General features: G+C 41.0%; 1 protein-coding gene across 1 annotated transcript; it reads left to right on the top strand.

Annotated features, from left to right (window-relative positions):
- The first annotated feature begins 14,028 nt into the window (after positions 1–14,028).
- LOC117954499 (kidney mitochondrial carrier protein 1) lies at positions 14,029–20,381 on the top strand. Its single transcript, XM_034888346.1, has 9 exons — positions 14,029–14,270; positions 14,386–14,533; positions 14,827–14,921; positions 15,184–15,269; positions 16,607–16,702; positions 16,935–17,059; positions 18,118–18,241; positions 18,765–18,845; positions 19,354–20,381. Exons 1-9 carry the CDS (start codon positions 14,207–14,209, stop codon positions 19,393–19,395), a joined length of 861 nt encoding a protein of 286 aa, XP_034744237.1. The 5' UTR covers positions 14,029–14,206; the 3' UTR covers positions 19,396–20,381.
- The last annotated feature ends 7,497 nt before the right edge of the window (positions 20,382–27,878 follow it).

Below are 27,878 nucleotides of genomic sequence, written 5' to 3'. Positions count from 1 at the left end.
TGTGTGTGTGTGTGTGTATGTGTGTGTATGTGTGTGTGTGTGTGTGTGTGTGTGTGTATGTGTGTGTGTGTATGTATGTGTGTGTTTGTGAGCACCAGACATAGACTGACAACAGCATGCACATCTATTAGTGTGCTGGCGGGTTACATGTACTGTATGTGCCTTGAGAGACTCTGCTTCTCACAAATTTCCATATGATGAGCCCTGAGGCCACCTTGACTGGAAAAGAGAACACAGAGGGGGAAAAGGGACAGGAAGACTCATGACAGTCCTGTAGGACATCACAATGTGGAATGTGAAGCATGTATTTCTTTGATGGAACGCCACTGAACATACCGTTCCCATCATTAACAGGGATCAGCATATCCAAAATGAAGCAACATCATGTTGTCATAATGGCTTCATCTGTGGTGCATGTATTTGAGTGTGCGGATCCCATTCACCATGACTTTGTGCGTGGCACATTGATACTCGTGTTAGTGTGTCCTCGGGCACAAGTGTTTATAAGGCATCTGTTCAGGTCTATCAGTGTGATATGGTGTATGACGATCCATCCTCACGCCTCACAGCCTCTGGCAGGCTGAAAGCTAATAATAAATGCAAATTACAATCAGAGGAGCAGATCGGAGCTGGAGAGGATAATTGCTCCATTATGGTTGCGCGTGTGTGTGTGTGTGTGTACCTTGTATAACAGAAAGAGTGGGTTACCAAATGCTAGGGGCTGACGTCACAAAGACTACATAACAGGACAAGTGATGTGTTACAAGTATTGATTTATTTGTTGGATAAAATTCAACTTTCCCAGTACGAGGGCCAACTAAAAGCTAATTAAAGTGTGTCACGTAACTGCACGTCACAAATCAAAATTAAACGGATCTAGGTTACAAGAGGCTCCTGAATACCACTGTTTAAAATCTGTATTTGAAATGCAAAACTGTGTGACTGTTGTGTGAATCCAATGTCATTCATTCTGGTGCTGATGCTCTTTCAGCTTCACAGGCTGCTTCCTGTCAGACAGGAAGTCAGTGATTCACCTGCAGCTGGAGTCAGGCATGCCTAGCGTTCGGGGAGAGCTTCCCCCGTTGGCAGTAAAGGCAGTCGGACCGACCAGTCTCCCTAAGTTGGCCAAAAAAGTTCCTTGGAACACACACCAGCGACGCGGATTGCCGACGGCAGCTGATTGGACAAAGTCATCATGTGAGTCTGGTTTCTTCGGAAATTCAAAGCCAGACTGTCATGGTGGCTTGATCAGAATACAATCTCATATTTTACTGAAATAGTTTAACGGAATGTGTTTCTGAAAATATTTTAAGCAAATAACAGGACACACAGTTGCATCAGTTTAAAAGATTTTCGTTATATTTTGAGAGAGTCTAGTTACGCTAGTGTTGTAATAAAATGTATTCCTATCATGTGTGCTCATAAACATCATATACACATTGTGCATTATACTAATCATGTGTGTTCAATTCATTATATTTTGAGAGCAAAAGCATTACACATAATCTGCTTGGTTTCAGTGTGATTACTATGTTCACTTCTAAATAAGAAACATGTAGTTCATGGTTCACTGTGACCTTCTGATAAGTTGTTTTGGTACAATGTGTCCAACCATAGCTCTGCCGAGTGCGTCAATCCTGAAAAGCAGAGCAAAGGGTGGTTGAGGACATGTCCTGTTTTTGTGTGAAGGTCCTCTCCAGTGGTAGTCTGAGACATGTTATCTATTGTGCAGGCCGATCTCTGCTACTCCACCAATCAGATTGGTACTTTGAGTCCGATTGCAGGCAGTGCCCGCCTTCTGACCGAGCATGTCAGGTCGGCCAAAATAAAGGACAACGGCAAAGAACACACCAAACAAACTTGAGTCGGCAAACCTTGCCAGAATGTCCCATGGCCAGTTATCGGGTTGGTGTCAGAGCCTTTAGGCTTGTAGTTGGTTATCTGCCTGAACCCTTTCCAGAGTCCCTCACCCTGGTGCATGATGGGACACAGCAGTCCTCACAAAATGTATGACTGATGTATGACGTCACAGCCAGTGTGTTAGCATTAGAACAACTGTATTACCCATGCTTTGCTTTTAATGGGAAATCTAATAACTCTATTCTTTGGGCACATCATATATGTGTGTGTGTGTGTGTGTGTGTGTGTGTGTTTGTCATCATCCCAATCATCATCATCTATTGTAAGCACTGACCCATCTGTCTCAGTTCCAGCCCATTCATCATTTCCTCACTCATCAACTCTGTATTTCTTCATTTTTTTACCTCACTTCATCTCTGTCTCTCCCTCACTCATCACCCATTTCAGTGGGTATTGCGTTCCACCCCTTCCTTCCGTACCATCCATCTGCCTCCCACTTTTCAGAGTATCCAACTTTTTTCCATGCTTCATTTTCTGCCTCTGTCGTTTCTGCTGCCCGTCCATCCATAGAAGAAGATCTTTCTATGAAAGAGCCTACACAGGCTCCAAAAATGACATCTTATCATCAGAAGATTGGGACAATAACTCATATTATGTAATGATGATTGTGCTAAAAGCAGAAAACTCTTGCAACAATAGTCAAACCGATGTCCAGACAAAGATGCTCTGTATTGCACAGTTACACAGCATAGCAGCATTGAAAACGATCACAATAAAAAACTATTAACCATAAAAAGACACACACATATTCATACAATCTGAAAGTGCTAGAGAGCCCGAGGGTGTATGCTTTATAAACCAGCTCTAACAGAGATCCACAAGGCTGATTGATACGTTTAAAGAGATTTCTGAGAGAAAAATGTGAGAATATTTTCTCTTCCACTGTACCTCTATGTGTGTCTCTCTCTCCCACACACACCCTTAAAGGCCTTAAAACCCTTTTTTTCTTACATGAAAACATTGATATCTGCCAAAAAAATACTGATTATTTCCAAGCATCAACCTCTGGGACTGACTAATGAAGCCAACACAAAAATGCCAAAAACTGCAGTTCATCGAGTGGCCATTTGATGTTGACTCCAAAAGCGAGTCAACATCAAATGCCCTCTACAGCAGAATGAATCATGTTTACAGCCTGCTACAAAATTGGGTTTGGTCTCTATCGCTAATTGTACGAGGGATCAATTCTTTTATTACTCACCCTATTTATTCATCATGGCTTTAAAACAAGCAAAGCATGGCAGTTGGTCAAGGCCACACCCCCACCCTCCACCTTGCCCCGCCTCTCTCCTCCCCAGTAGCATTTAAAGCTACAGACACAGAAATCGCATGTTTGGGACTGGCTTGTGTGGCTGTAATTCTGCACCGAGACTAAATTTTTGGAAAGAGACTTCAGATATGGTATTAGGGGACCACTAAGGCCTATGTTAAAGCATCCAAAAAGCAGCATGTCATGGTACCTTTAAGGGTTTAAGTTCTGCATAATTAAGGGCATTCTGCTTCGAGTCACAGTTGCTATCACAGGAGGCGAGCATACACTTCATTCGTCCCTTCTCAGCGCCATCCTCGTTCTACCTCTTCGCCCATTTTTGGATTATTTGAGCCATTAGGATTTAGGCGGCGGCAGGAAGTGAGCTTCATTTTGCACTGTTGCACCTGTAACCATGCCCAGCAGGGCACCCAACGCCCTTGAGTACGCTTGCTGCAACAAGATGAGAAGTTAAACCACTAGAGGTCAGTGAAAAATAATATTTTCAGGGGGGTTTCTTTACCCTTTAATACTGTATAAGAATCTTCTTGGTTTACATTGTCATGGAGAAACCACAACCACAAAAGACTGTGATCAGTGTAGAGATAGGATGTTTCATGTCACGTGGGGGCAACAGAACAGGCTGAAAACACTGACAAACTATGACTTTATAAAGTTGTCAAGTGTGTTAGCAAACACTTGCCTATTTACATATTCAGCAGATACGGAGGAACATTAGCATTAATTTAGAGACTGTTAAGATTTGAAACCATCGTTTACCTGCTTATAGGTGAGATGGCAAAAATGACACCTAAAGTGGAAGACATTTTTCATCCTTTCTCCCTGTCCATGATGCAGCTGAGACAGCTTGAAGGTGACAGAGAGGCCCAAGCAGCAGCATCCAGCTCAGGCGCACCTCTTTTTGAGAGGAGGCGGGGGGCTATTAAGATTTATTCCTCGGGTGCTCCAGCGTTACTGCCATGATTATGATACCATAACACAAGGTGCCATAAAGATAATGCTGTCAGCTAAATGAAGAGCAGAGCGCTGAAATCTGCTCACCATTATGTGATCAATCAGACCTGTCAAGCTCGTAGCCATTGATCAAGAAAGCTGTCACTGTCATCTGTCATCTGTTGTCTGTTGGTCCCTTGTCCCTGACTTTCTTTCATTTTTGGTTGTTTTCTGGTCATTTGTATGTGTATGTGTGTGAGAGTGTTTCTGGGTCATTTTCACAGGCGACCACAAGTCTCCCATCTGCAATACCTCATGTGAGCGCTGATAAGAGTTGAGGAATTACCAAACACGTTGGCCACATGCAGGCTGAGATCACACACACAGGGCCCCCTGTAATATTTCACAGCGAGGAAGAAAGGGATGCATACATCATTCTAACAGAGCCAGAATGGAGAGAGACATCCCTCTGTTATCTCCACACACACACGCACTGTCAGAGATTTATAGTACAAGGCTTTAATGGTGCCCTCACACACCATTTTCTCCCTGTATACCTCTCTCCCTGCTCACATGAACACACAGACACACATCCATCCATCATTCACCTCCTTCTCCTTCTGTTTTTCTCCATCTTCCTTCTATCTGCTGTCTATCTCACATTTTCCTTCACTTCTCATTTCTCTCCCCCATTTTTCCTTTTCTTCTTCTTCATGACGGCCAATTTCTATCTTTTCGTGCAGTTAATTGAAAAACAGTAAAAAAGTAAAGATGTCCAAGTCTTTTCAGTTCAAGGGTATGAATGATATTACCATCAGTCTGGAGTCAAGGTGCCGCCAGGTGCAGAGGGTAAACAGACTCACACTGTAACAGCAATGTGTCTTTTTTTTTAAATAGCTTAATGTTCCTAATAAACACCACGCTGACAGCCATACATGACTCTCTAATGGGGAGTGGTTAACTCTTAAACACAGACCATTTGCCCTTGTGATTTATAGAGCATGCTTGCAGCCACTTGGCAGGGCTGATCTCCTGTTTATTCCTTGTATTGAAAAAAGTGCTTGTTGTGATGTTCATGTCATGCATACACATGATCTTAGGTTTGCAGGTATACAACGGAAATTGCTTTCAATTGTTTTCCACTTTGTAGGATTTAATATGCAATCTTTCCACTTAGAAAACTGTGATCTCAAGTATGTTTTAAAACATAGTTCAATTAGGGCGGACACCACAAGTAAACAGAAAAGCAGACGCAAAAAAAAGATACTTCATTTAAAGTATAAGGCTTACAGTGCCAAATACTGCACTTTTTACTTCATTACATGTATCTGACTTTTACACAGAACATATATTAATCTTAGAAATACAATTAATTTAAGGGATTAAACAACCCCACTTTATATAAATAAGTTAAATAAGATACCATAATATTAAATACTCTAAAGGTGTCAGTCTGCATGATGAGTGCAGAATGGATGCTAGATTTGGTTTCCCACACACTCCCACAGGGTGTTTTAGTTAGGTGGAGCTATGCTACGCTATTATTATAAATAATAATAATAATAATAATAATGATAACAATAATCTTTATTTGAATAGCACCTTTATGGTTAAAAAGTTACAGGGTGCTCAGGAAAATAAAGTTAGTCTAGTTAATCCATCTAGTGCTACAATTTGCTAAAAGCAGGCACATGATTGGTTGATGATGAGTAGAGATGGGTGACAACAATAAATGTTATATCACAATAAAATAAGAAAACAACTTGAAGAAATGAAACAGATAGCCATTAGAAACATAGTGCTGAATAAAAGTGTAAACTGACATGTGGAAGAGGAGCGTGAGGAAGGTGTCTGTACGCCCACACAGTCCTGAGACGAGGCCTAATTAGGCGGTAAGTGAAAACACCTGTGAGGGTGGACTGTCGATCTGTAGGGCCTTAAAGTGACAATTTGGATGCAAGACTTCTTCTTGTAATGGAGGATACGTGATAATCTCTATGGCAGGTGTGCCATGTGGGCTGCTGGTGCTGTGTGTGTGTGTGTGTGTGTGTGTGTGTGTGTGTGTGTGTGTGTGTGTGTGTGTGTGTGTGTGTGTACCCTGGTGAATTATAACTATGATTGAGCCTATTGCTCAGTGCTGCACGCTGCTTAAAATACTAGAAGGGAACAACTCTTTCCTCTTGCCCTTTAAAAGAGTTTATATAAGAGGAGGAGGAGAATCCCTGTGACCCCCAACATCTCCACATGGGGATTGGATGTTCTGAACCTCAATGCTCTCTCTCTCGCTCTGAATACTTGTACACCCTTCATCAGTGATGGAAACATTATTGCGAGGATACTGGAAGAAACATCTTCCTGTCTTCTGTCTCCATTCATTTGTCCCCAACAAAGTCATAAAACACCAGTACAGAGAGCTGCACTCTGCGAGGACAGAGTCTCAACACAACTAGAGTTTTAGATTCTGACAACTGGTTTAATGATGCAGGTTGTGTTTGTTTCTTTGTCTGGTGTATGTGTGTGTGAGTGCTGTCTGTCTGACATTGATTGGCTGCAAAAATCGTAATCAATCATCCATTTCTTCTTTTCATTGTTACCTAACATCAGCTTTGGTATGCAGGAGAAGTTTGCACTAGCCTACAATCATACACACGCACACAACAAAACACACTGTACACTCTCACGTGTACACACACACCCTCTCACCCTTCAACACAACCCTATAATTTGCCAGATGCGGCGAATCGCTGGTTACTATGGCAACTACAGCAGGGAGAGTTTTTCTCAATTTTGGCAACAGGGCTGCACACACACACAAACACACACACACGTACATCTCACTATCTTTGCGGGGAACCGTCATTGCCATAATGCATTTCCTAGCCCATACCCTAACCTTAAACTGAATGGAGGAAGGAATCAAAAAGCAGCTCTGCATCTGAAGCCAATGGATGTGAAGCCCATTATGAAGTGAAGCCTGTTTATTTTCACATGCAGGTGAGACTGACGTGATTTTGCTCAGTAAACACACACACACACATACACATACACACACACACACACACACACACACACACATTCTCTAATCAAGTCAGTGGATGCAAATACAAACTGGCTGACCAAGAGTTAACAGTTTATAATGAATTTTCGGAAATGCCACTCTAAGATGTTTCACGTTGTAATTGCTGTTGTGCCATTTAAAAGACAACCTTTAAACTGCTAAATGAAATACAGCTCTTTCTAAAATAAACCCCAAGTCATCAGCTACTCCAAAAAAAGGTTAGTGCTGAGCCAATGAAAGCAAGGCAGGGGATTATCCTCTTTCTTACACACACACACACACACACACACACACACACACACACACACACACAGACACACACAGTGCTGCATCTGGTTGTGGCTGATAAGAGGAGTCTTCCTCCCCTCAGGGAATCGGAAAACACGAGGGAGGAAGTTGTGGAGTGGGAGGTCGGCACAAGTGGGAGGAGGAGGGGGCTGGTGGATGGGTGACGGTTGAAAGTTGAAGCGTCCCTATCATTGATTACAGTAACACTGGTTTAAACATGTCCATGTTGCACGCACACACACACACACACACACACACACACACACATTGCTGCCTGCATCCCACTGGTCATTTATTGAGGAGCCCCAGCTAGCTAGTGGATCTAGCTAGTGGATATTTTGAAAGGCCTGAGTGGGGGTAGAATTCAGAAAAACGTACAGAGATTTGTATTGTGTTTAAGTGAGAACCAAAATAACATTGCCAATAGGTATTTGGGTGACTTGTTTTAAAGGCTTTATATCTAGAATTTCACATTTCAGACATTTTTCAGAAAGAATTCAGGAAGCTTCGGGGTTGTCCTTGATTTACCCTTCAGAAGCCATGGAAGCTTGTGCTGCCCTTTCATGTTTTTATCTGAATGATACGTGGGTGTCTTACGTATGTCTGACGACTGCCAACCTGGCAACGTAAGCTGACAAAAAGACGTTCCTCTTTGCCTCCCCCTTTGCTTCCTGTCAAGCTATGCAAATGTTGGATTTTTTTGGGGATTGGAAAGCTCCGAGGCTGCTTTGCAGGGGCTTAAAGCCCTAGCCAATCAGAAGCAAGACACTGTGGCAGAAATTTACATAAATCTACATGGCTAATGTACTGTGCAAATGGAAGGAGTGACACTGTGACTTCATCTTTTTTCAACGGTAATATAGTAGAACAACTGACCTTAAACTAAAAATGTAATTGCCTTCTAAATCCATTCATTTGCCTTCCAATCGGACTGAGAGGAAAACAAACTGCATTTTGTTTGTGTAATTGCCCATGAGCCCAGAGAGAGAGATGTAGAGAAAAAGAGAATGAGAGAAAGTGCATATGTGAGGGGGAAACGAGTGAATAAACAGAGGAGATTGATGAGTCCATTAAAGCAGTGGCTAATCCAGGCTATTAGGAAGCAGAGTGAAGAGTGTGTGAGAAAAGAATACATACATTGGGTTAATCGTGCCAAATGCAGGCCTAAACGGAGTAGAGGAGTGTTGGAGATTATTATAAACACACCCAAGGGTATCAAAAGGAATTAGGAGAGGACTGTAAACTGTTCCTCTTTGTCATGGTCTTCCATATATGACAAACGTTTATGTCTGACAATTCAGACACACCTTAACACATTCATTATTGATAAATTATCGCACACACTTAATTTAAAAACATGCTGATTGCATCAATTGGGCAGTTCTCCATTTACAGTCTGTCAAAAGAGGATCATCTATAGTTTAGGAAAGTATAGCCAGGAGGATTACACCTCTATATGGGCTCTACCAGCTGAGCTATTGAGGTGCCTGAAGATGCCTACATTTTAAGTTAGATAGTTTTTTGTATAATCTAGGGCCATCAAAAAGTATTGATTAGGTAAGTTAATTATCTAGATCAATATCTAGAAATATGTTTTATTACCTATGCAATCTTGCATTTTTATAGAGATAGGGAAATGATAGGACACAAAAATGTAATTTTAAAAAGCATAAAAGTGAAAGCCCTCAGTGGGAGTCAAATCTAAAACAAATGTACTGTAACCTGTGTTGTGTTTAAGTCAAAACCAAATAACATGGGCAATAGATTTCTGTGTGACTCTTTCTGGACGAATCTTGACATCTAAAATTATCATTTAGGACCGTGATTGGCCAAACTATGTGGGGTGTCACAAAAATCTTGCTGTACGCACTTGTTAAACTCAGAATCAGCAGATTAATGTGAAAACAGCCTGTCAGACTCTCAACATTCTTTATTGTGCACAGTGCAGGTGAAGTGACATGTAGTAAAAAAAAATTATAAGAAAGGAGTGGAGGGGAGCTTTAAAGGAGATGCTAATTTTTGAGTTCATCCTTGTATTTTTTCTTTATTGTTTAAAAACTTTTTTTTTCTCATACTGTCTGTCTGAATGCACCTGTGTGTTTACCCTCTGTCTGAATCATTTCATGTAAGCGCCTGCGTCTTTAAGCCTCCCCGCTTCCCAAAGAGCCCAGCATGTTCTAAATGGCTTCCAAGAAAAATATCGGGCCCAATGGCAAAGGTAATTGTCAAGCTATGGATGGAGATTCTCACATGGGGGGTGGTATATTCTATACTTTTATTCTCTATATGAGCTGCATGGAAACCAAATCTCAATAGTTGTCCAAATGTTGCCCTGTTCCCTGTTTGTAGGTTGGTGGGGACTCCAGATAGCCAAATACATGTACACAAGCACTGGAAAAGGAAGTTTTTCACAGTATCCATCCACCCATCCATCTTCATCCGCTTATCTGGTGTTGGGTCGCAGGGGATGCAGCTCAAGCTGGGGACCCCAAACTTCCCTTTTCCGAGCCACATCAACCAGCTCCGACTGGAGGATCTCGAGGCGTTCCCAGGCCAGGTTGGAGATATAATCCCTCCACCTAGTCCTGGGTCTTCCCCAAGGCCTCGTCCCAGCTGGACGTGCCCTGTATGTCCCCTTTAAATTTGACAATTGTAATTGATGGTTTATCCAGCATGTTAGGGTTATTCCTTCTCCACAGGTTACAGCTTGTTCTGCTTGTTTTCAGCTGTTTCACACTAGTTTTTCTGCACACTTTTAGTTGATCGTGCCCATTTACAATTCTTCAGTCCTCAGATCTCTATCTGAAATTCAACTGAATTAAATGACTGGATATTTGTCAGTCAGTCCAAGTTTTTTCAGGGTCAAGATGTTCTGGTGTGCATGAACCTTACTTTGATGATTGTTTCCCAGTAATAACATTAAAATGATAAATCTTCTGTACGTTTTTTTTAATCCAGATGTTTTTATTCACTTTTCTGAACTTTTTTTCAAGTGCCTTGCTTGTTTGCATCTCAACAGTGTTTTTAGTCTCTTTCCACACATTTTAATTTCAGTCTACAGAATCATGCTGCTGACCTTACTGTCTCAAGCCCCAAAGTTGAGGGTAGATTCGGTGCAGTAAGGTGTCAGCTGTTCTTACTAGTTATTAGCTGAAGGTTAAGGTCAACATCAAGGGCCTTGGCAAAGTTAAGTTTTCCTTCTAGTTTTTTACAATTTGAGCACTAGAAAATGTTCAGTGAGCAACCTTCAGCTCTTTGGAGGCCTTGATAAGGGAATCCTGCTGATGGAGCAGTAACCCCGCAGAGGCTGGATGCTTAGTGGACAACCAGAAAGCTCAAACCAAGGTGATCACCCCCACTGTATGCAGAGTCTTACGTGTCATGATGAACAAGGGTTACATATTATATAAGTCTTCTCACAGGAGGAAGATTTACAGAAGTCTTACTGAATCGTGGGGATTTGTGATGACGTCTTATAAGAATTCCATATATGGTGGCAGAAAAAAAATTAAAAGCATGGATTTTTGCAAGTAAATACAACTGTAAATATAGGTGTGGAAAAACACTCTGGTTTTTACGTCACTGTGGTGTGTGGATTTTGTTTAACTGACGTGCACCTCTTTCAAATCCAGTCTGGATGCAGATTGGAGGAGCTTGCAGGTCACAGCTCACCTCTGGCCAATCAGAAAGCAGCATGTCGCATTCATCATCGTAGCGATGACTTCACGCTGTCAGAGCTGGAGGGTGTGAGGAGCAGAGTGAGACAGGGCAAGGTAAACAACTAGGACACACACACACACACACACACAAAAACACACACACAGACACAAACACACACTCTAACCATAGTGGACAAGCTTTCGCTTCCCATTAAGTTCAGTGCTGCCCTGAGGATGGGGTAAAAATACTTCACCACAAAGAAAAGACAACCAGTTTGTGCGTGTGTGCGTGTGTGCGTGTGTGTGTGTGTGTGTGTGTGTGTTTGCGTGTGTAAGGCATTAAAACTCACTTTGCACTGATTATCCTCTTTAAATAATTATTTTAATTGAGGAAACATAATTACTATAATGTTGATGGTTCCATTTTAATGCTGTATAAAAAGAAAAAAGAAAAGGCATATTCAATTCTACACAAAACTAAAAATGTATCCGCATAAACTGAAATAAAACTGTGACCAGTATGGAAAGTGGTGTAAAGCATTTAAAAGCACACTGGTTTAATCATGTAATCTCCTTACAGTATATCAACAACTGCTGGGTGCACAGAATTTCTAACCATCTTTGAGTCATTCTCCCTAAGATGGAGTTAAGTGTATGTATTTCCTGAAAGGAAAAAGAGGAAAAGGAATGAGCGTTCCTCTATCTAGGACATGTGTGGTGTGTCTAAACCCTTCAGCATGAAAAGGGACCTAGTGCCTTAACACCGACCTTGACTTCCATCAGCATCACACTGTCAATGTATTCCTGTGTCACGAGCGTAAAGGAATAGTTTGAAATTTGGGGAAATGGGCTTATAAATCTTCATGCCAAAAGTAAGACGAGAAGGTTGATACCACTATCATTTGATAGAGGGGTATCAATATTCTCTTCTATTTCTCGCCAAGTAAGGAATAAGCCTTTTCACCAATTTGTCAAACCACTCATTTATTGTAGTTCAGACTGTTCCAATTTTGCATGTAGGCCTTAGTATTAGCTGTAAGGGTGTTTTGTACACCAAGCACAGAGTTATCTAACATCACACGTTCTAATCCATAAACATCCTGTTACACATTGTTCTGGATTGTCTTTTGACCGCAAGTCACTTGAACGTACTGTCACATCTTAGAGTAATACACACACGTGCACATGTGTCTGTGTGATGCCGTGAACAGCTGATTTTGGCCTCAGTCATACACATTTGGTTTAAGGAACGTGTGTTTCTTGACCTATGCATCTCTAGAGTGACTGTGTGTAGGCTTACAGGGGAAACGAATGGCTGTATGTGCTGTCACTTTTTTCTCCTAAATAACACAACTGTATTGTCCTTCCTTATTTTGAACACCACCAACACAGATATATCCCCTCCTCTTCTATCCCATGTCTGTTCTGAGGCTCCTTTTGACAAATCACCACATTAAATGTGACCATTTTTAGGGGGCACCACACTTCCCTCTGCTTATTGGTTTCAGATAAAACTGCAATATTTTCCATTCATCTATTTCCGTTTGGCGATGCTGTGCGTATTATTTGTCCGTGCACATGTCCGTGCCACACACCCACTCACTCACACAGAAACATGCACAATTATACACACGCTCCTCTCTCTCCTTGGTCGTTAATAACAAACTGATGGCCATACTGTGGTTCGTGACCCATAGCCAACCCATTAATCAAACAATACAACTAGCATATCATTATAATAAATATGCTCTAGATGAATGTCTTGCAGTCAGGAGAATAGACCCAATAGACTAGAAGGACAAATGTGATTGAAAACAAATAAGATGAAGCTGAGGTATTTACACAAGCAAAATATTCTTCCTGTGGAAATCTATTTTGATAAACACTTGCACTCAGACAAGCATGTCATCCATACAAAATTGAATCCTATATGTTGTTGGTTGCTATCCGTTGTACATGCATGTTGTCATTCAAATATATCTGTGTTTCCTAATTAGCTGTACACATAGTGTCCACTCATTTACTAGGGATTGATTGGCCTACATTTGATGTAGTGCTTGTGTCACCATCACAATCTACTGAGAGTTAGTGCTGTCAGTAATCCGTGCAATAGGCCTTGGCAATGCAGAAATATTATAATGAAGTTGCTCTGACATCTAGTGGCAGGAAGATATAACTACAGGAAAAAAACTTTTGGACAGGGGAAGTGTTTAAGATGCTTTTCAAAGACCTTCTCTAGTGAGTCCAGATTCATATCATGTCTCAATGAAGCTCTGGAGTAATCCTCAACATAACCATTCCCCTACTATTTGAAAGCAATGTTCAGTCTACATTATGCCATGTTCAGGTCATAATCAGCCCTCGGTAACCTTGTGATGATTACATTTGGGATACGAAGGATTTTGTACTGACCTCATAAGTGGGGAAAAAAAAGTTTGAAAAGGGAATTCATTTTAAATTTTAAAACAAAAAATAAAATGTACATATGAATACTTTCAAGTTGGAGAAAAAACTGTTAAGAACCGGGATCATCTAAGTGGGTTTAGTGGATAAGTGATATAGAGACACCATTGATATGATGATATAGCCCGGTACAGGAAATACATTTTACATGTAGGCTAGTTACAGGTTATTTATTCACGTAAGAGAACCCCTACTCTCCCCACAACTCTCATTGTGTGTGTGTGTGTGTGTGTGTGTGTGTGTGTGTGTGTGTGTGTGTGTGTGTGTGTGTGTGTGTGTGTGTGTGTGTGTGTGTGTGTAGGCCTATGTAATCAAAAGAAAAAAATCAAAGGAAAAGGAAGCAACTTTGTCACGTATTTTATGATCTCGTGGCTTCTCTTCTACAGTGTGGTGAGGTTGCTTAGCGACATGCAGTGGGCGGGGACAGTGCAGACAGCGTCCAATGGAGGAGCGGTGGGCGGAGCTTTGCACTATGAGAGGTTAAACGGGGCTGGACTTCTCAAACCCCGGCGGGGATTGAAACGCAGCTGGTGCAAACGTTCTTCAGATACTTTTCCCCCTGCCTTCCGGTTCACTGGTTGATTTTTACTGCGAATTGTAACACTGTTGGAGAAAATGTCGAATGTCAACTGGAAGCCCTTTGTTTTCGGAGGTCTAGCTTCCGTGACGGCGGAATGCGGTGAGTGATGAGTGGAGCGGCGGGGAGGCCGAGCTGCGTAGATAACTATTCATTATTTAAACCTCTGTTGTGAGTTACAGTCTTACAAGGTAGTATCCATGTTTTTTTGTTGCAGGGACCTTCCCCATCGACCTAGCCAAGACTCGTCTTCAAGTTCAAGGCCAAGTAGGCGACATAAAATACCGAGAGATTCGGTACAGAGGCATGCTCCATGCTTTAGTGAGGATAGGAAAAGAGGAGGGGCTCCGGTCACTCTATTCAGGGTCAGTATGCTGGAGTTATGTTTTGTGGTCTCTACATATTTGTCTTTTATATAAGTACTTGACCTATGATTTGAATACTTCTTTTGTTAGTATTTCTTACACTTCCTCCTTTTTGTGCACTTCCTATTTTTTATCCCCAACCCTTTTGCACCCCCATCTACCCAAAGAGGGGGATCTGGCTTAGTTTTGACTGTCCAAGTGTTTTTTTGTTGTTGCTATGTACTCCCCACAGTTGTGGGTTTATAAAGATACATTGTGGTACCTGGTAATTGCAATAAACTTTACCTTTCCAGAATAGCTCCTGCCATGTTGCGCCAGGCCTCCTATGGGACCATAAAAATTGGCACATACCAGAGCTTTAAGCGACTGCTGGTTGATAGACCAGAGGGTGAGTCCCAGTTACTCTCTATTTCTGACACACATACACATTGTGGCAGGGGGGTTACCTGCCCCCGTCGACACATGCACATTCCTCTTGAAGGTCGCAGGGTGTGACCTATTTCTGTGTTTCCAAATAACTCCGAGCTACGTGTACCTGTTTGTGCCTCTTAAACACTGTAAAGACTAACTGCAACTAACTGGCTTATCCATTGTTTCACATGCTGCTTGTTCACAGTTACGGTCTGCCTCCCATTCTTCTCATCTTTCAGATGAGACCTTGCTGACTAATGTGATCTGTGGTGTTCTATCTGGAGTTATTTCCTCCTCCATTGCCAACCCCACTGATGTGCTGAAGGTAACTATTTGCACGCAATAACAGTGTGTTGGTTATACTTGTTTTTGCACTTTTTCAGTATTTTCCCAAAGCTGTAGAGAGGGTTTGTTTTTCAGAACTGCAGCAAGACGTGTAGTAATTCTTCAACTGAAAAACACAGCAATCTTGTTTTGGATTGTTTTCATAGACATAAGTGTAAACACTCATGCAGCCCTAGGTAGGATTTTACTTTTTTCCAAAAAACTGAAGGATTAAAATGGCCTTTCTCGATAAGTCAGTCAGTGCATTTTTAAATGCATCTTAAAAAAAGATTATATCCGTGTTAAGGCAATATACCACGTTCTCAAGCACCATGTAAACCCGTTACCCTGGTTAAAATTGGAGGTACCCCTGTTAGCCGGCAGCTCGCTCTGCGGCTATTGGCTAACAGGGGACACTTTACAGATTGTTTTAGATGGGCATTAAAAGAGATATCTCTCTCTCTCTCTCTCTCTCTCTCTCTCTCTTTCTTTTAATCATTTTATCACAGCTGATTTAAATGACTGCGGTACATATACTGTTAATAAAGACATATTGATCATATCTAATAATGGAGTGTTAACCACGGGGATGGGGTCTAAGACGGGTAGATGGCTTAGCTGAAGAGACCCTTAACATTATTTGTTGAAGGTCTGTAGAATAAAAGCAGTCTAAGTATATGTCAGGTTTTATCGTTCTTTCTAGTAGTCCTGCGTTTAAAGGCTGCAGATGTCGTCTTTTGCTTGCATGCTGAGTAGAGTGAAGGGCTTCTTAGTGCTATCAAGCATCCACCTGTAGATTATTTATAGACTAAAGTGTCTGAGTCTTTATATAGTGTTCTGTAAACGATATGGGTGCATGAATATAATGTAGGTCTGCACATGCTTATCTGTACTCTAAATTTTTAGCATGGCTTCCTATCCTCATGCCATGTTCGGCGTATGGCCTTCCATCCACATGGCATGTTTATTTGGGGTTAACAGACAAATGGCATTGGTTACAGGTTTGGAACATTGCATTTTCATCAGTGTGTTCTAGTTGCATGCGCCAAGTCTTCATGGAGCCAGACAAACCAAAACTGATCTGCACACAGCAGCCAATATAAATGAAAACAAGTTAAGCGGGGCTGGGAATATCTTGGAAATGAGGATAGAGGAAATACTTTACAACACTATGCTTGCCAAACTCCCCTCTAACTTTTTTGCTTTTGCATTCTGGCGCTGGCCAGATAAAACACCCCCGGACTTAGCTTGGTGAATCCACAGCATTCCACACTTGTTGTCTATCAACTTGATTCATTTAATTAAAAGAATACACATTACCTCTGTTTGTTCTTCCAGATCCGCATGCAGGCTCAGGGAAGTGTGATCCAGGGCAGTATGATGGGCAACTTCATTAACATTTACCAGCAGGAGGGAACAAGAGGACTGTGGAAGGTACAAAAAAAAGCTTGATTTGCATTGCTAAATGACCTAAGGCCCTGTTCAGAGGTTGTGGTCAAATCTCACTTTCCCCCTCTGCTGTATATAAAAATAAATTGGATACATTCACTTGGGTACATTCACACCTGTATTAAGAGCTGCCCATGCACGTTAAGGCCAGGTCTGAACAGGTAGACACTGCTCTTTAATACTCAAAGCATCAACACGTTCTTTCTTTCTGCTTTAGGGTGTCTCTCTTACGGCTCAGCGGGCGGCCATCGTGGTCGGAGTCGAGCTACCAGTTTATGACATCACCAAGAAGCATCTGATCTTGTCGGGTCACATGGGGGACAACGTGTACACACATTTTGTGTAAGTTTGCAGATCCTGTCGCCTATGTGATGTTATCACTCGGAATACATTTTTATTTTTTTTCAGTACTTTATGCCGGGTACACAGTAGACGCTTGATTGCACCCGCCTTGAGGTTCTGGGAGATGAAAGGACTCCACAGTGTTGGCTGGGAAGTCAGCCAGGGTTATTTGGGCAGGTGGGCCTGCATTTTTCTGGAAATTATGTTGATCGGGTCATCTACATACCTGTTGGCTCCGTAGGCAAACTGCAGGGGGTCCAGGAGTGGGTCAATAAGGGTTTTGAGTTGTGACAGAACGATTCGCTCAAAGGACTTCATAATCACAGCATTCAGTGAGGTGTGAAACGATGTCTATGAAAATAAGAGACAGCTGATCAGCACAATGCTTCAGGGTGGAGGGAGAGACACTCTAGTCCAGTTGCCCTGCGGGGATTCTGAATTTCAACCAGCCTGTTATCATCTCTTTTGTAGATGGAGAGGGTCGTTGTTGTGGAGGGGGGTAGGGGGGCTCTGAGGTAGACCATAATGAAATGGCCCCTGATGACGGGTGGCTGGTGGAGGACTGTCCCACCTTCTTTCAAAACGACAGAAGAACTCGTTCAGGTTGTTTGCCTTGGTTGTTGATGGAGTGGGGGGGGGGGCTTATTGTTTGTAGTTTGTGATCTGTATGAGGCCTCTCCAGACAGAAGCGGAGTCATTAGCATATATTTCCCACGTTGCTAAACCTGTAATCTGAGGGGATCTTAATTGTTTATTTGTGATTTGAAGTCGGTGGGCCAGATTGGTGAGATGTAAACACTCAAGATATCTGACACCACAGGAGAATTTAGCTGAGCAGATTTATTACAAGGCACTACTACACACTCTGTGTACACCAAGTTAAATCCTGAGCCTTGCAGGAAATAACGTCTGTTACATTTGTGGCAGCAGCACACAAACACACACACACACACACACGCACACACACAAGAGCAGCAATGATGCCAAAGATTTATTTATGAGACAAAATGATGGAATCTACCGATTGTCATTTGAACCCATGTCTTGTTGTCCCCCAGGTCCAGCTTTGCGTGTGGTCTGGCGGGGGCTTTGGCCTCCAACCCAGTGGACGTAGTCCGGACACGCATGATGAACCAGAGAGGAGTAGCGCTGTATCAGGGAACACTGGACTGTATGCTGCAGGTCAGTCACTTTACCCTTGTTTCTGTTTCACAAGTAGCACTCTACACTATTCACAAATGAAGATCTGTTTACTCGTTTTGGGCACTACTGTTCAGCTCATTGTATAATGTCTTGGAGTGAGCTTTTAAAATCTGAAAGAATAACTTCCAAAAAAGATGCGCTAGGCAGGTTGGGACTAACAAAAATGTTTGTTTTGAAGTTTGATTTTGATCTTGATCTTCGTGACTTTCATCGTTATTTTTTTTTAATTTTTTTTGCCACTAAATGTAGCCTACAGTGTCAATTTGCAATGAAGAGGTGCCCATGAGTGTACGTTTTGAATTTGGCCTCCTGAATGAATATTTAGTACTATGTAGTTGTGTTACTACATATGTAGATATGTTAAATATCAAGATCAGACCTTAATGTCACTGATTTACTAACCCCAGTTTAAATAAAAAAACCTAAAAAAAACGCCCAGAGTAATTTAGAATGATCATCAGAGGATAATGGGTTTTTAACATGTTTGTTTTATTTTTTTCAGACATGGCGCTCAGAGGGCTTCATGGCCCTTTACAAGGGTTTCTTTCCCAACTGGCTCCGCCTGGGACCGTGGAACATCATTGTATCCTTTAACCATCTTGTTAGTGCACCACTCTGTTTATATATGTCTTCTGTGATGCAGTATTCATTAAGCTGGAGAAATTTGCAGGGGGAACAATTTGGACAATTCTGTTATGCATTCAGTGAGAAAAGATTAGCTTAATGCTAGCTAAAACTCTTATGTAACTTTGAAAATACTGCCCCTGTACCCCACTGCCCCTGGTTAGAGGATGGAGGGAAAGAGGGAAGGGTGGGGAGAGAAAAGGAAGGAGTGGAAAGTGAACTCTATGAAAGTCTGTCTGGAAAGGCCAAACCGTTACGGGGGGACAAGAAGTTCTGTCAGGTCGTCATTGTGCGCCCAACCATGCCGGAAAATTTAATGAGATTATTGACTTGTTACAGCTGAGTGGTCTGAGGTAACAAGGCTTTGAGCTGCAGGACAGAAAGAACCAAAATTCCTGTTTGCCTCTCATGCTCAACAAAAATAAATCACATTTCTTGCCTATACATTCCTTTACTCTGTTTTCCAGTTCTTCCTCACATATGAACAGCTGAAGAAGATCAATGTGTGACTGGGAGAACGAGCCGGGGAAGAAGAGATGAGTATGTGCTCCTGCTCCGAGACGAGCTAAGAGGACCAAATGGCTGGATGGCGATGGATCCACTGAATGTGGGTAGGGGGTTGATGTAGACTCTTCTATAAGGGGTGACGTAAGAAATTGCCTAATTCCTGTTTGGGCTACACGTCTCCCAAAGCCTGTGGCAAGTGTGAAGGTCACTTATTTTTATTTCATCCACCTGCTATGTGAAGCTTAACTGCTCATTTAAATCTGATAATAACCCCTTAGGTTCATGTCACCTAATTTATGGGTCTGTAAATTGTAAAGACTAACAGTCCAAGACTCTTGTTTATTACACCTTTTTCAGCCAGAAACTGCTTTAAAATGGCTCTAAAATTGCAAGGGTTTTCAATCTTCTACACTTGAAGGTGGTCCCTAAATTGAGTGCCTTAGTTTGTGACACGGGTAATCTGCAGTAGGTCCCAGAATGTGGGACACAAGCTGACAATCGCAGTGATCGTTCCCAGGGTGGGTGTGTATAGGTGAAATTACGTATTGGTTTCCCTCGAGTATTGATTAAGAGCCAAAAATACAATGTACTGTAATAAATAAGTTATATAAACAGTCTGCCTACACATGAGAATATGTGGTGAGATTAGTGGTCCCTCATGCCAGCTACAGCAGACAGAAAAAAATAAGATGGAGGTCCACTCCATACGTTCTTTTTATCTATTATTATAGACCATTGAGACTGATTAGGGTATCCAAAGGGCATCATTTGACAAGGGTTGTTGCTCTAAGGCACTGAAACCATTTTCCACAGTTATACACAGCTATTTTCATATGTTGCATTTGCACGCTTTATGCTTATCTGTGAGCGTTTGTCGTAAAGACTGAATAGGCTGTCGTGTGTGAGGTGCCGTTGCTGCCAAAGTGTACTTTCAATGTGGGTGTGAAAGGCTGCTGTTGGCCTGTATATTTGAAATAAAAGACAAAAAAAACGTATGTCAGTGGGTGGTGATGGCGCAGTAGATATGTCTTTGGTGTGGGAGATCTGGGTTAAACTCCCACTGCAACACATCAACCAGTGTGTCCCTGAGAGGCGTGCAACCTCTGACTTACAGTTGTGTTCAGAATGATTGCAGTGTTTATAAAAAAAAAAAAAAAGTGAATAATGCTGAAAATCCTTAGAATAGCTTTTAATTCCGCAATATCGACGCATTCGAACACTGCACATTCAATTCCAAATAAAAACATGACCAACATTGATCAAGTTTGTACCTTTACAGAAAGTGAAGAAAAAAAGTAATATTAGGCTGTTAAAAAAAATATATATATATATATATCTTTACAAACTCAAAGATTTACTGTATAAACTCAAAAATGTCTTAAGGGTTTGCTTTACTTTGAATCACTGCACTAATATTTATTTCTGAGAACTGCTTCCTATCTGTGTTGCATGGAAACAACCAAGTTCTGTTACCTGTGAACAGGTATTCCAGCCAAGGACGGTTGAACTACATTCAACAATTCCTCTGTCTTAAGGGTTTTGCCACAAACTGCATTTTTGATGTCACCCTACAACTTTTCTGTGGGACTGAGGTCCGCAGAGTATGGAGTACTCCATAGCAGATTGGGTTGGCCACTCCATAACATTTATCTTGTTCATCTGGAACCAAGACTTTGCTCGCTTACCGGTGTGTTTTGGGTCATTGTCTTGTTGAAAGACCCATTTCAAAGGCATTTCCTCTTCAGCATTAGGCAACATGACCTCCTTAAGTGTTGTGATGTATTGAAACTGATCCATGATCCCTGGAATGCCATTAATATGCCCAACACCACAGTATGAAAAATTTCCCTATAACATGATTTTTTTTTTTTATATATACTACAGTGCTTTACTGTCTTCACAGTATACTGGGGCTTGAATTTAGTGCATGGGGGCGTTGGACAAACTGTCTGCGGCTTCTAGACCCTAAAAGAACAATTTTGCTCTCATCAATCCACAGAATGTTGCGCCATTTCTCCTTTGGCCAGTCAATCTGTCCTCTGGAAAATTTAAACCTATTCAGGACATGTCTTTTTTTCAACAATGGGAGTTTGCGGGGGCTTCTAGCTGATAGCTTTGCTTCACAGCCTTCTTCTGATCGTAACAGTACTCACAGGTAACGTTCAGTCTTCTTTGATTTTCCTGGAGCTGTTTCATTGGTTGAACCTTTGCAATTTGGCTATTCTTCGATCCGTTCGCGTGGATGCCATTTCAAGACATTTGAAATCATTTTGCCTAAGCAGCCTATAATTTTCTGCACTTCTTTGTAGGTTTTCCTCTCTCCAATCAACTTTTTAATCAAAGTACGCTGTTCCTCAGAACAATGTCTGGATTGACCTACGTTGCTTTCAGTGTGACATGCACTACAATCAGCATGCATAGCATTTGCTTGTTTCCTTCTTAAAATTGGGCCATAACATTTGACTATGCCCCTTTAAATTACAGATTCAATCACACGGATTGAGCAGCATGCATGTCATGACTGTTGTGTCTGTTGATTTTCTATGACTTTCTAACAATTACTAGTAGATTATTTTCCATGTAGAAATATGTCTTCTACCAAAAAAAAGATTTATGAGGTTAGTGATGTTGGACTGCTATTATTTTGAACACAACTTTATATACCTATTGTAAGTTGCTTTGGATGAAAGCATGAGCTAAATGACATGTAATGCACTGTTATAGTTTTTCTTCGCCACAGTGTGGCACTGTGGAGCTTTCCACTGTCCCACCACAACCAGACCTAGTTGAAACTAATCTTTATGAGTCTTCTTAAATTCCCAACCCTCAACTTTGAGGACACAAATCTAGCACAGTTGTGTTTCTGAGGGATTTCTAAGTTTCTTTCAAACACACATGTACTTGCAACATCCCACAAACAATGGCTCATGTATTATTCAGTGGAATTGAAGATGTAATTATTCTCTTAGTTGTGTGTGTGTGTGTGTGTGAGAGAGAGGGAGATTTAGGGAGTATCATCATGGGACTTATTACTTGTGTGAGAGCTGTTATTGTTGGATCTGCCTCATCTAAGCCACCATCGGTCGCGCTGCCCCGTTATTGTTGGTGTGACAGGCCTGGCTGCGTTAAAAAACTAAATTTTTAACAAAGCCACAGAGCCTGATGGAGGAGACGAAGGTCTTTATGCTGGTTTAAACACTTTTGTATCAAGACCCAAATCCCCCCCCCCCCCCCCTCCCTGTCCAAAAGGCTGGTTAAATGATGGTATAAGAATAATGTGGGATGTGTGCCTGGATTTGGCATCTATACATTGTCATTATAGGCTGCTGCCTGGCATAATGGCTCTGGCACAGTCCTCTACAAGCTGGACAAGTATGGCCACGGGGGATTCCGGCAGTCACAGACATGCTGCATTATGGGTATTATTTGCTGCCTGGCGCAAGGGTGCAGGGGGCTGGATCTGTTGTGTTCCATAGATCAGAGAGTGAGCTTTTGTGTCAGAGGAACAAGGCTCTGCTCTGCTCCAAACACCCTGCCCTTCTTTTTTGTTCTTTCAGATGTTTCTCAGATGAGAACGCTGCTCGCTGCAACACGGATAAATAAATGGATGGATAAATGGGCGAGCGGATGGAAATGTAGACAAGGAGACAAATCCATCGTGGTTCGTTGATCCATCTGTAACAAGAAGCATGCTGCTTCTGGACTGCAAATTACTGACAAAGAAGAACAAATCACAGGTCTATTGATATTTCTTTTTGCTCAATATTGCAGTTGAGATATGGGCTGAAACATAAGAAAAGGTTTTTTTTTCTCAGCATTTGAAAGATGCTCAGAAAATGCCTGGTGCTTAGTTTGAATAAAATGAATGGTTCTCTATTCCTGACAATACATCATATGCACAGATTTTGCATTAAATCAAAATACCTTGCTTAGGAAGCTGTCTAAAACACCTTAAAATTTATTTATTTTTGAAATTGTGCCTGTAGTGAACATTGTAGGCTACATCTGTGAACAAGCTGACAAAGTGAGAATTTCAAACAAGGGGTGGCAATAGATCCAGCAAAAATCAAATGATGCTTTAGGAATGTATTTCCCTGAAAAACATCACAGGTAATTCAATAGTAATTGCTTTAAGCTCTTTAGAAATACAGCAAAAAAAAAGCTAATTAATTAGCATTTTCGAGTTGACAGAAACTTACTTTCAATTTCTGTCGCTAGGGGTTTTCATAGGGGTCTCTCAGTTGAAACACAGACTCTTCTTATGACCTTGTGAAGTCGATGAATAATACACCACCTTTATCCAACTCCAACAAGCCTAAAAAGAGTTTTTTCACAAACTGAAAATGTGCATAAAAACTGTTGGATGGAAGTGTGCCTAATGAGTCTCCACTATCACACTGTAGCATCTTTACACTGAATTTTGTCAGCTGGCTGTCTATCTTCATTAATAAGAGTCAGATTGGAGAAAGGTGCATTCAGTTCTCGTCTGTTACCTTCATAAACATGCACAGATGCCTGAGTTGATGATTCTTTTCGACTAAAACTCCCGATCCAAACAAACAACAGGCTTGCTAAATCACAGCTCGGCCGACCTACATTTCCGCTACACCACTGGAAGGGGACCGGGACCCCAGGGAGACAGGATCACAAGGATGAGCCGCTGGTAATGCTGCTGCATTGTTCCATTAAGACGCCGGGAACAGGCCAACAGAGTGAATGGTAAAGGAGATAAAGGGATGGGAGATTTGTTCAATGTGTTGGCTTGTTTGACTCCAAGAGTTAAGGAAAAGTTACGTTGTATCACTAATGAAGACAGTTTTAATGTTATTATACATTGTGTTTTTATATTTCAACATTTTTCACAGAAATAAACAAGTATAAATATCAAGTATCAAATATCTCTCAAATCAACGGGCATTTGTCTACCTTGAAGTTATTTTTGTGTACGACGTCACAGTAATTCGGTCTATAGCCTACTTGACAGATTTGCTAACACAGCCAAACATTGAGCAAGTACAACAACACAAGCCATCTAATATTACTTACTGGCTCAACAGCAAGATGCCAGCCTGCCATCTGTCATGCAGCCTTATATTTTGTTGAGCTCTTGCTAATGACTAAAAGCCAGTCCGAGATTTACTGTTGCTCTGTCACTCTCTTTTTCAAAGCTTTTTCCGTCCACGTCCTCTTCGGTCTCTTTTCCTCTGCCACAGTTAGCAGGAGTTATTCTGAGCACAAACCACTTCAGCAAACGTTTTAGCACTGTAGTGGCAATTTCTACCTGTGTATAGTAAAGTTGTGACGTCACAACCTAACGGAAGTCCTGACAGCTCTTAAGGTTAAAGGCACTGTTACGGAATACAGGCTGTGTGCTTTTCTTTGTGAATCAAGCATTTTCAAGTTTTCACAGTATGTATAGCACCTCAGACTGCTTTATAATAAATAAATAAAAGACATGGAAATCTTACGTTTTACAATATGAGACCTTTAAGGTAATATAGTTACATTATGCTGCTTTACCTAAAATACAGTAATGCTTTCAGACATTAGAGTGGTCAATCTTCTCATTTAACTCTGCAAGAAAGTGTATAGGTGTGTTTCCAAAATACCCCTACACACCTACAGGGATTCATGGTATGTCTCTGGTGGTAAGGCACAACTTTTTTCACAGCTCTTTCTAAACAATTGTTATAGGAATGTAAAGCATGTTTTTTCTTTCTTGGATTTGGGTTATCCTCTGCATCCAAAAAGTAGGTAAGCAAAAACAATAACTGCAGATGAGCAGGGAATACTGCCATCACCACGTCCTTGTTAGACGTGTTCAGTCTTATGTAATTCTAGAGGATAAACACTAGGCAGAGCTCATGTGCTGTCTTCCAGCGAAACATGAAAAGAGAGGAGTAAACACACCATCTGCCTGTCCCCAAGCAATAGTCTCTCTCTCTGCATTACCTGCTCAGTCACAGCTAGCCTCATGTATATCCCAGCTTCTGATAGGGAATTAATATTGAATAACACAGCATATTCACATTCTTTATATATATATAGAGAGAGAGAGAGATATATAGAGATATACATAGATATATAATGTGTTCAACCCACATTATTTAAGAGTGTTCAAATGTTTGTTTTACTAGAACTAAGTTTGTAATGGCATCAGTTTTTGATCAGTATTTTCAGTTTTATATTTCACTTTTAGGAAATTTCCACAGTAGCAGCAACGTCTCCAAGGTGTTTACATTACCAAGGCAACGCACAGAGGAATTGATATCCACATTGGTGACGTACTAAGTTGTTCCTTATGGAGGAATTTTGTCAAGGGAAGTTCCCTTAATTGACATTCTCAGTTGGAGTAGGGAGTACTGTTTATGTACAGTACACGGTGAACAGAATGCAGCTTGTGATAGACTTGTCTCACCCTGATGACATCACTATGACATCATTGGGGTTATTTTCTCAGACTAAACAAAGCTCCTCTGGAGCAGTTTTCAAATGTTTTAACAGCTTCGGGGCTAAGTAAACTGACCTTCTTGAGGGAAATTTGTTGACTTCCCCTTTCACTCTTTAACTTCTTTCTCTATTTATTATCAAGTTGCATAAAAAATAACGTATTGTTAGTTTTGAGCCTAATGTGTCATCATTAAAGCCAACTCCCCATCTTGTTGTACAAACATCTTTGCATTCACTCTTAGGATATTCTTGAGAGTCAGATTCTGGTTTAAGTTTGAAGGACTAAGAGTAAATATTGCACTAGCTAATATTTGCTGGTATCACAAAAACACTTGAAAGAATGTATTCACTAAAAAATATTAAAATATTGGAGTAGGTTTCTGTCACTTTAACAATTTCTTTGCAGTCAAGAAGACATTTTCGCACTGAGTGGCTTCAGGTTCGAACATGAGTTGACCGTGGCAAATTAGCCAAATAGGCCAAACACTGTAGAATTTCACAGATCAAAAATACACACTCTCTCTCTCTGAAGGAGAAAGAGAGACATACACAGTATAACTCTTCTCCTAACTCAACCAAAGAAGAGTCACATGTCTGGTGAAGGCATGAGGCTTCATATCATGCAGTGATCTGCTGAGGGAACAATCACACCACTGTTGCAGTAGACTGTCAGAGGTGAGAAGCCTATCACAACTCTCTCTCTTTCTCATAAAAGACCCCCTCCCCGTCACAGGTGCAATCTGACACAATTATTGCCTGTGTGGCAGGAAGCTCAGAAGCCGAAATGTGATCATAAACAAACTGTCTTCTGATCACACCCCGGATAAGTTACTTATTCCATTTAGACTGTGTGTTAAGTAAACTGTGTGTTATTTAGCAGTTGTGTGAACTAAAAAACTACTGATAACATGACAATAGAATTCCTCAAATCAAATCAGACACACAGAAACTCATACAAATGCATCGCAACACAAGTCACACAATTGTGTCCTCATTGAGCTTTTTTGACATCTGCTAATACAGAGGGGCCAGTGTAATTTTTAAAGAGGTTACTCGTTCATGGTTGAGAAACACACACACACACACACACACACACACACAAAGATCAATTTTTCATGCACACTATGTGTAATACATTTAGTAGATTTGGAGTGGTGGGGGTGACATCACTATCAAACAGTCCGTTGAAAATTAATAAATCGCCTACTGGATATGTTTAAACATTTCTGCTAAAGCCAAATTTGTTTCTCTGTTTCTGTTATGTACACAGAGAAACACGGTGTGTGTGTGTGTGAGTGTGTGTGTGTGTGTGTGTGTGTGTGTGTGTGTGTGCGTGCGTGCGTGCGTGTTTGACAGGTTCTTATTACAAATTCTCAAATTTCAAAATTGAAATTGCTTGATTTGGTCTCTTGATAAGTTGATGTCTTCTGTACAACATACTTAATGATTCACGATCAGAATGACTTAACAGCCTTGTCTCTTATATAAGAAAAGCACAACTAAATGCTTTAGGGGCTAGTCTAGAACCATCATAGAAGATTTTAGGCACAGCTGTGCATTGGCATGCTAACGGGCTCACAAAGACCAATGCTGAAGTTTTTGCAGGTATAATGTTGACCATGTTCACCATCTTGCCTGTTAGCATGCTAACATTGGCTGCACCAAATACAATGTTGAGCTAAGATGTCGTTTTACAGTTTTACAGATATTTGGTGTTGAACAAACAGACATTAGAACCTCATAATGACACTATAAAAATGTTAAAGTGTCACCGTAGTTATTACAATTCATCTTGAGAGGGACATGATATATATATATATATATATATATATATATATATATATATATATATATATATATATATATATATATATATATATATATATATTTACTCTTTACTCTTACGGAATTATTTATCACGTTAGGGATAAATGTATCTTTTCATTGTATGAGCATAGTTAAATTAGCATAAGGATTTCTTCTATTTTGTGTCTTAATGGTTTGGGAGTTTGCTGTTCAATGAAAACCTGTTTGT

This window comes from Etheostoma cragini, chromosome 12 (assembly GCF_013103735.1).
Source record: "Etheostoma cragini isolate CJK2018 chromosome 12, CSU_Ecrag_1.0, whole genome shotgun sequence".
In the NCBI taxonomy this organism is placed as follows: Eukaryota; Metazoa; Chordata; class Actinopteri; order Perciformes; family Percidae; genus Etheostoma; species Etheostoma cragini.
This window is presented reverse-complemented; position numbering and strand designations above follow the sequence as displayed.

Bases quoted from the DNA above. Each gene is read 5' to 3' on its own strand.
- LOC117954499 (XM_034888346.1), top strand. From the start codon at position 14,207: ATGTCGAATGTCAACTGGAAGCCCTTTGTTTTCGGAGGTCTAGCTTCC. The intron at 14,534-14,826 runs GTCAGTATGCTG...TTACCTTTCCAG, and splicing joins CTCCGGTCACTCTATTCAGG to AATAGCTCCTGCCATGTTGC. The intron at 18,846-19,353 runs GTATCCTTTAAC...TCTGTTTTCCAG, and splicing joins TGGGACCGTGGAACATCATT to TTCTTCCTCACATATGAACA.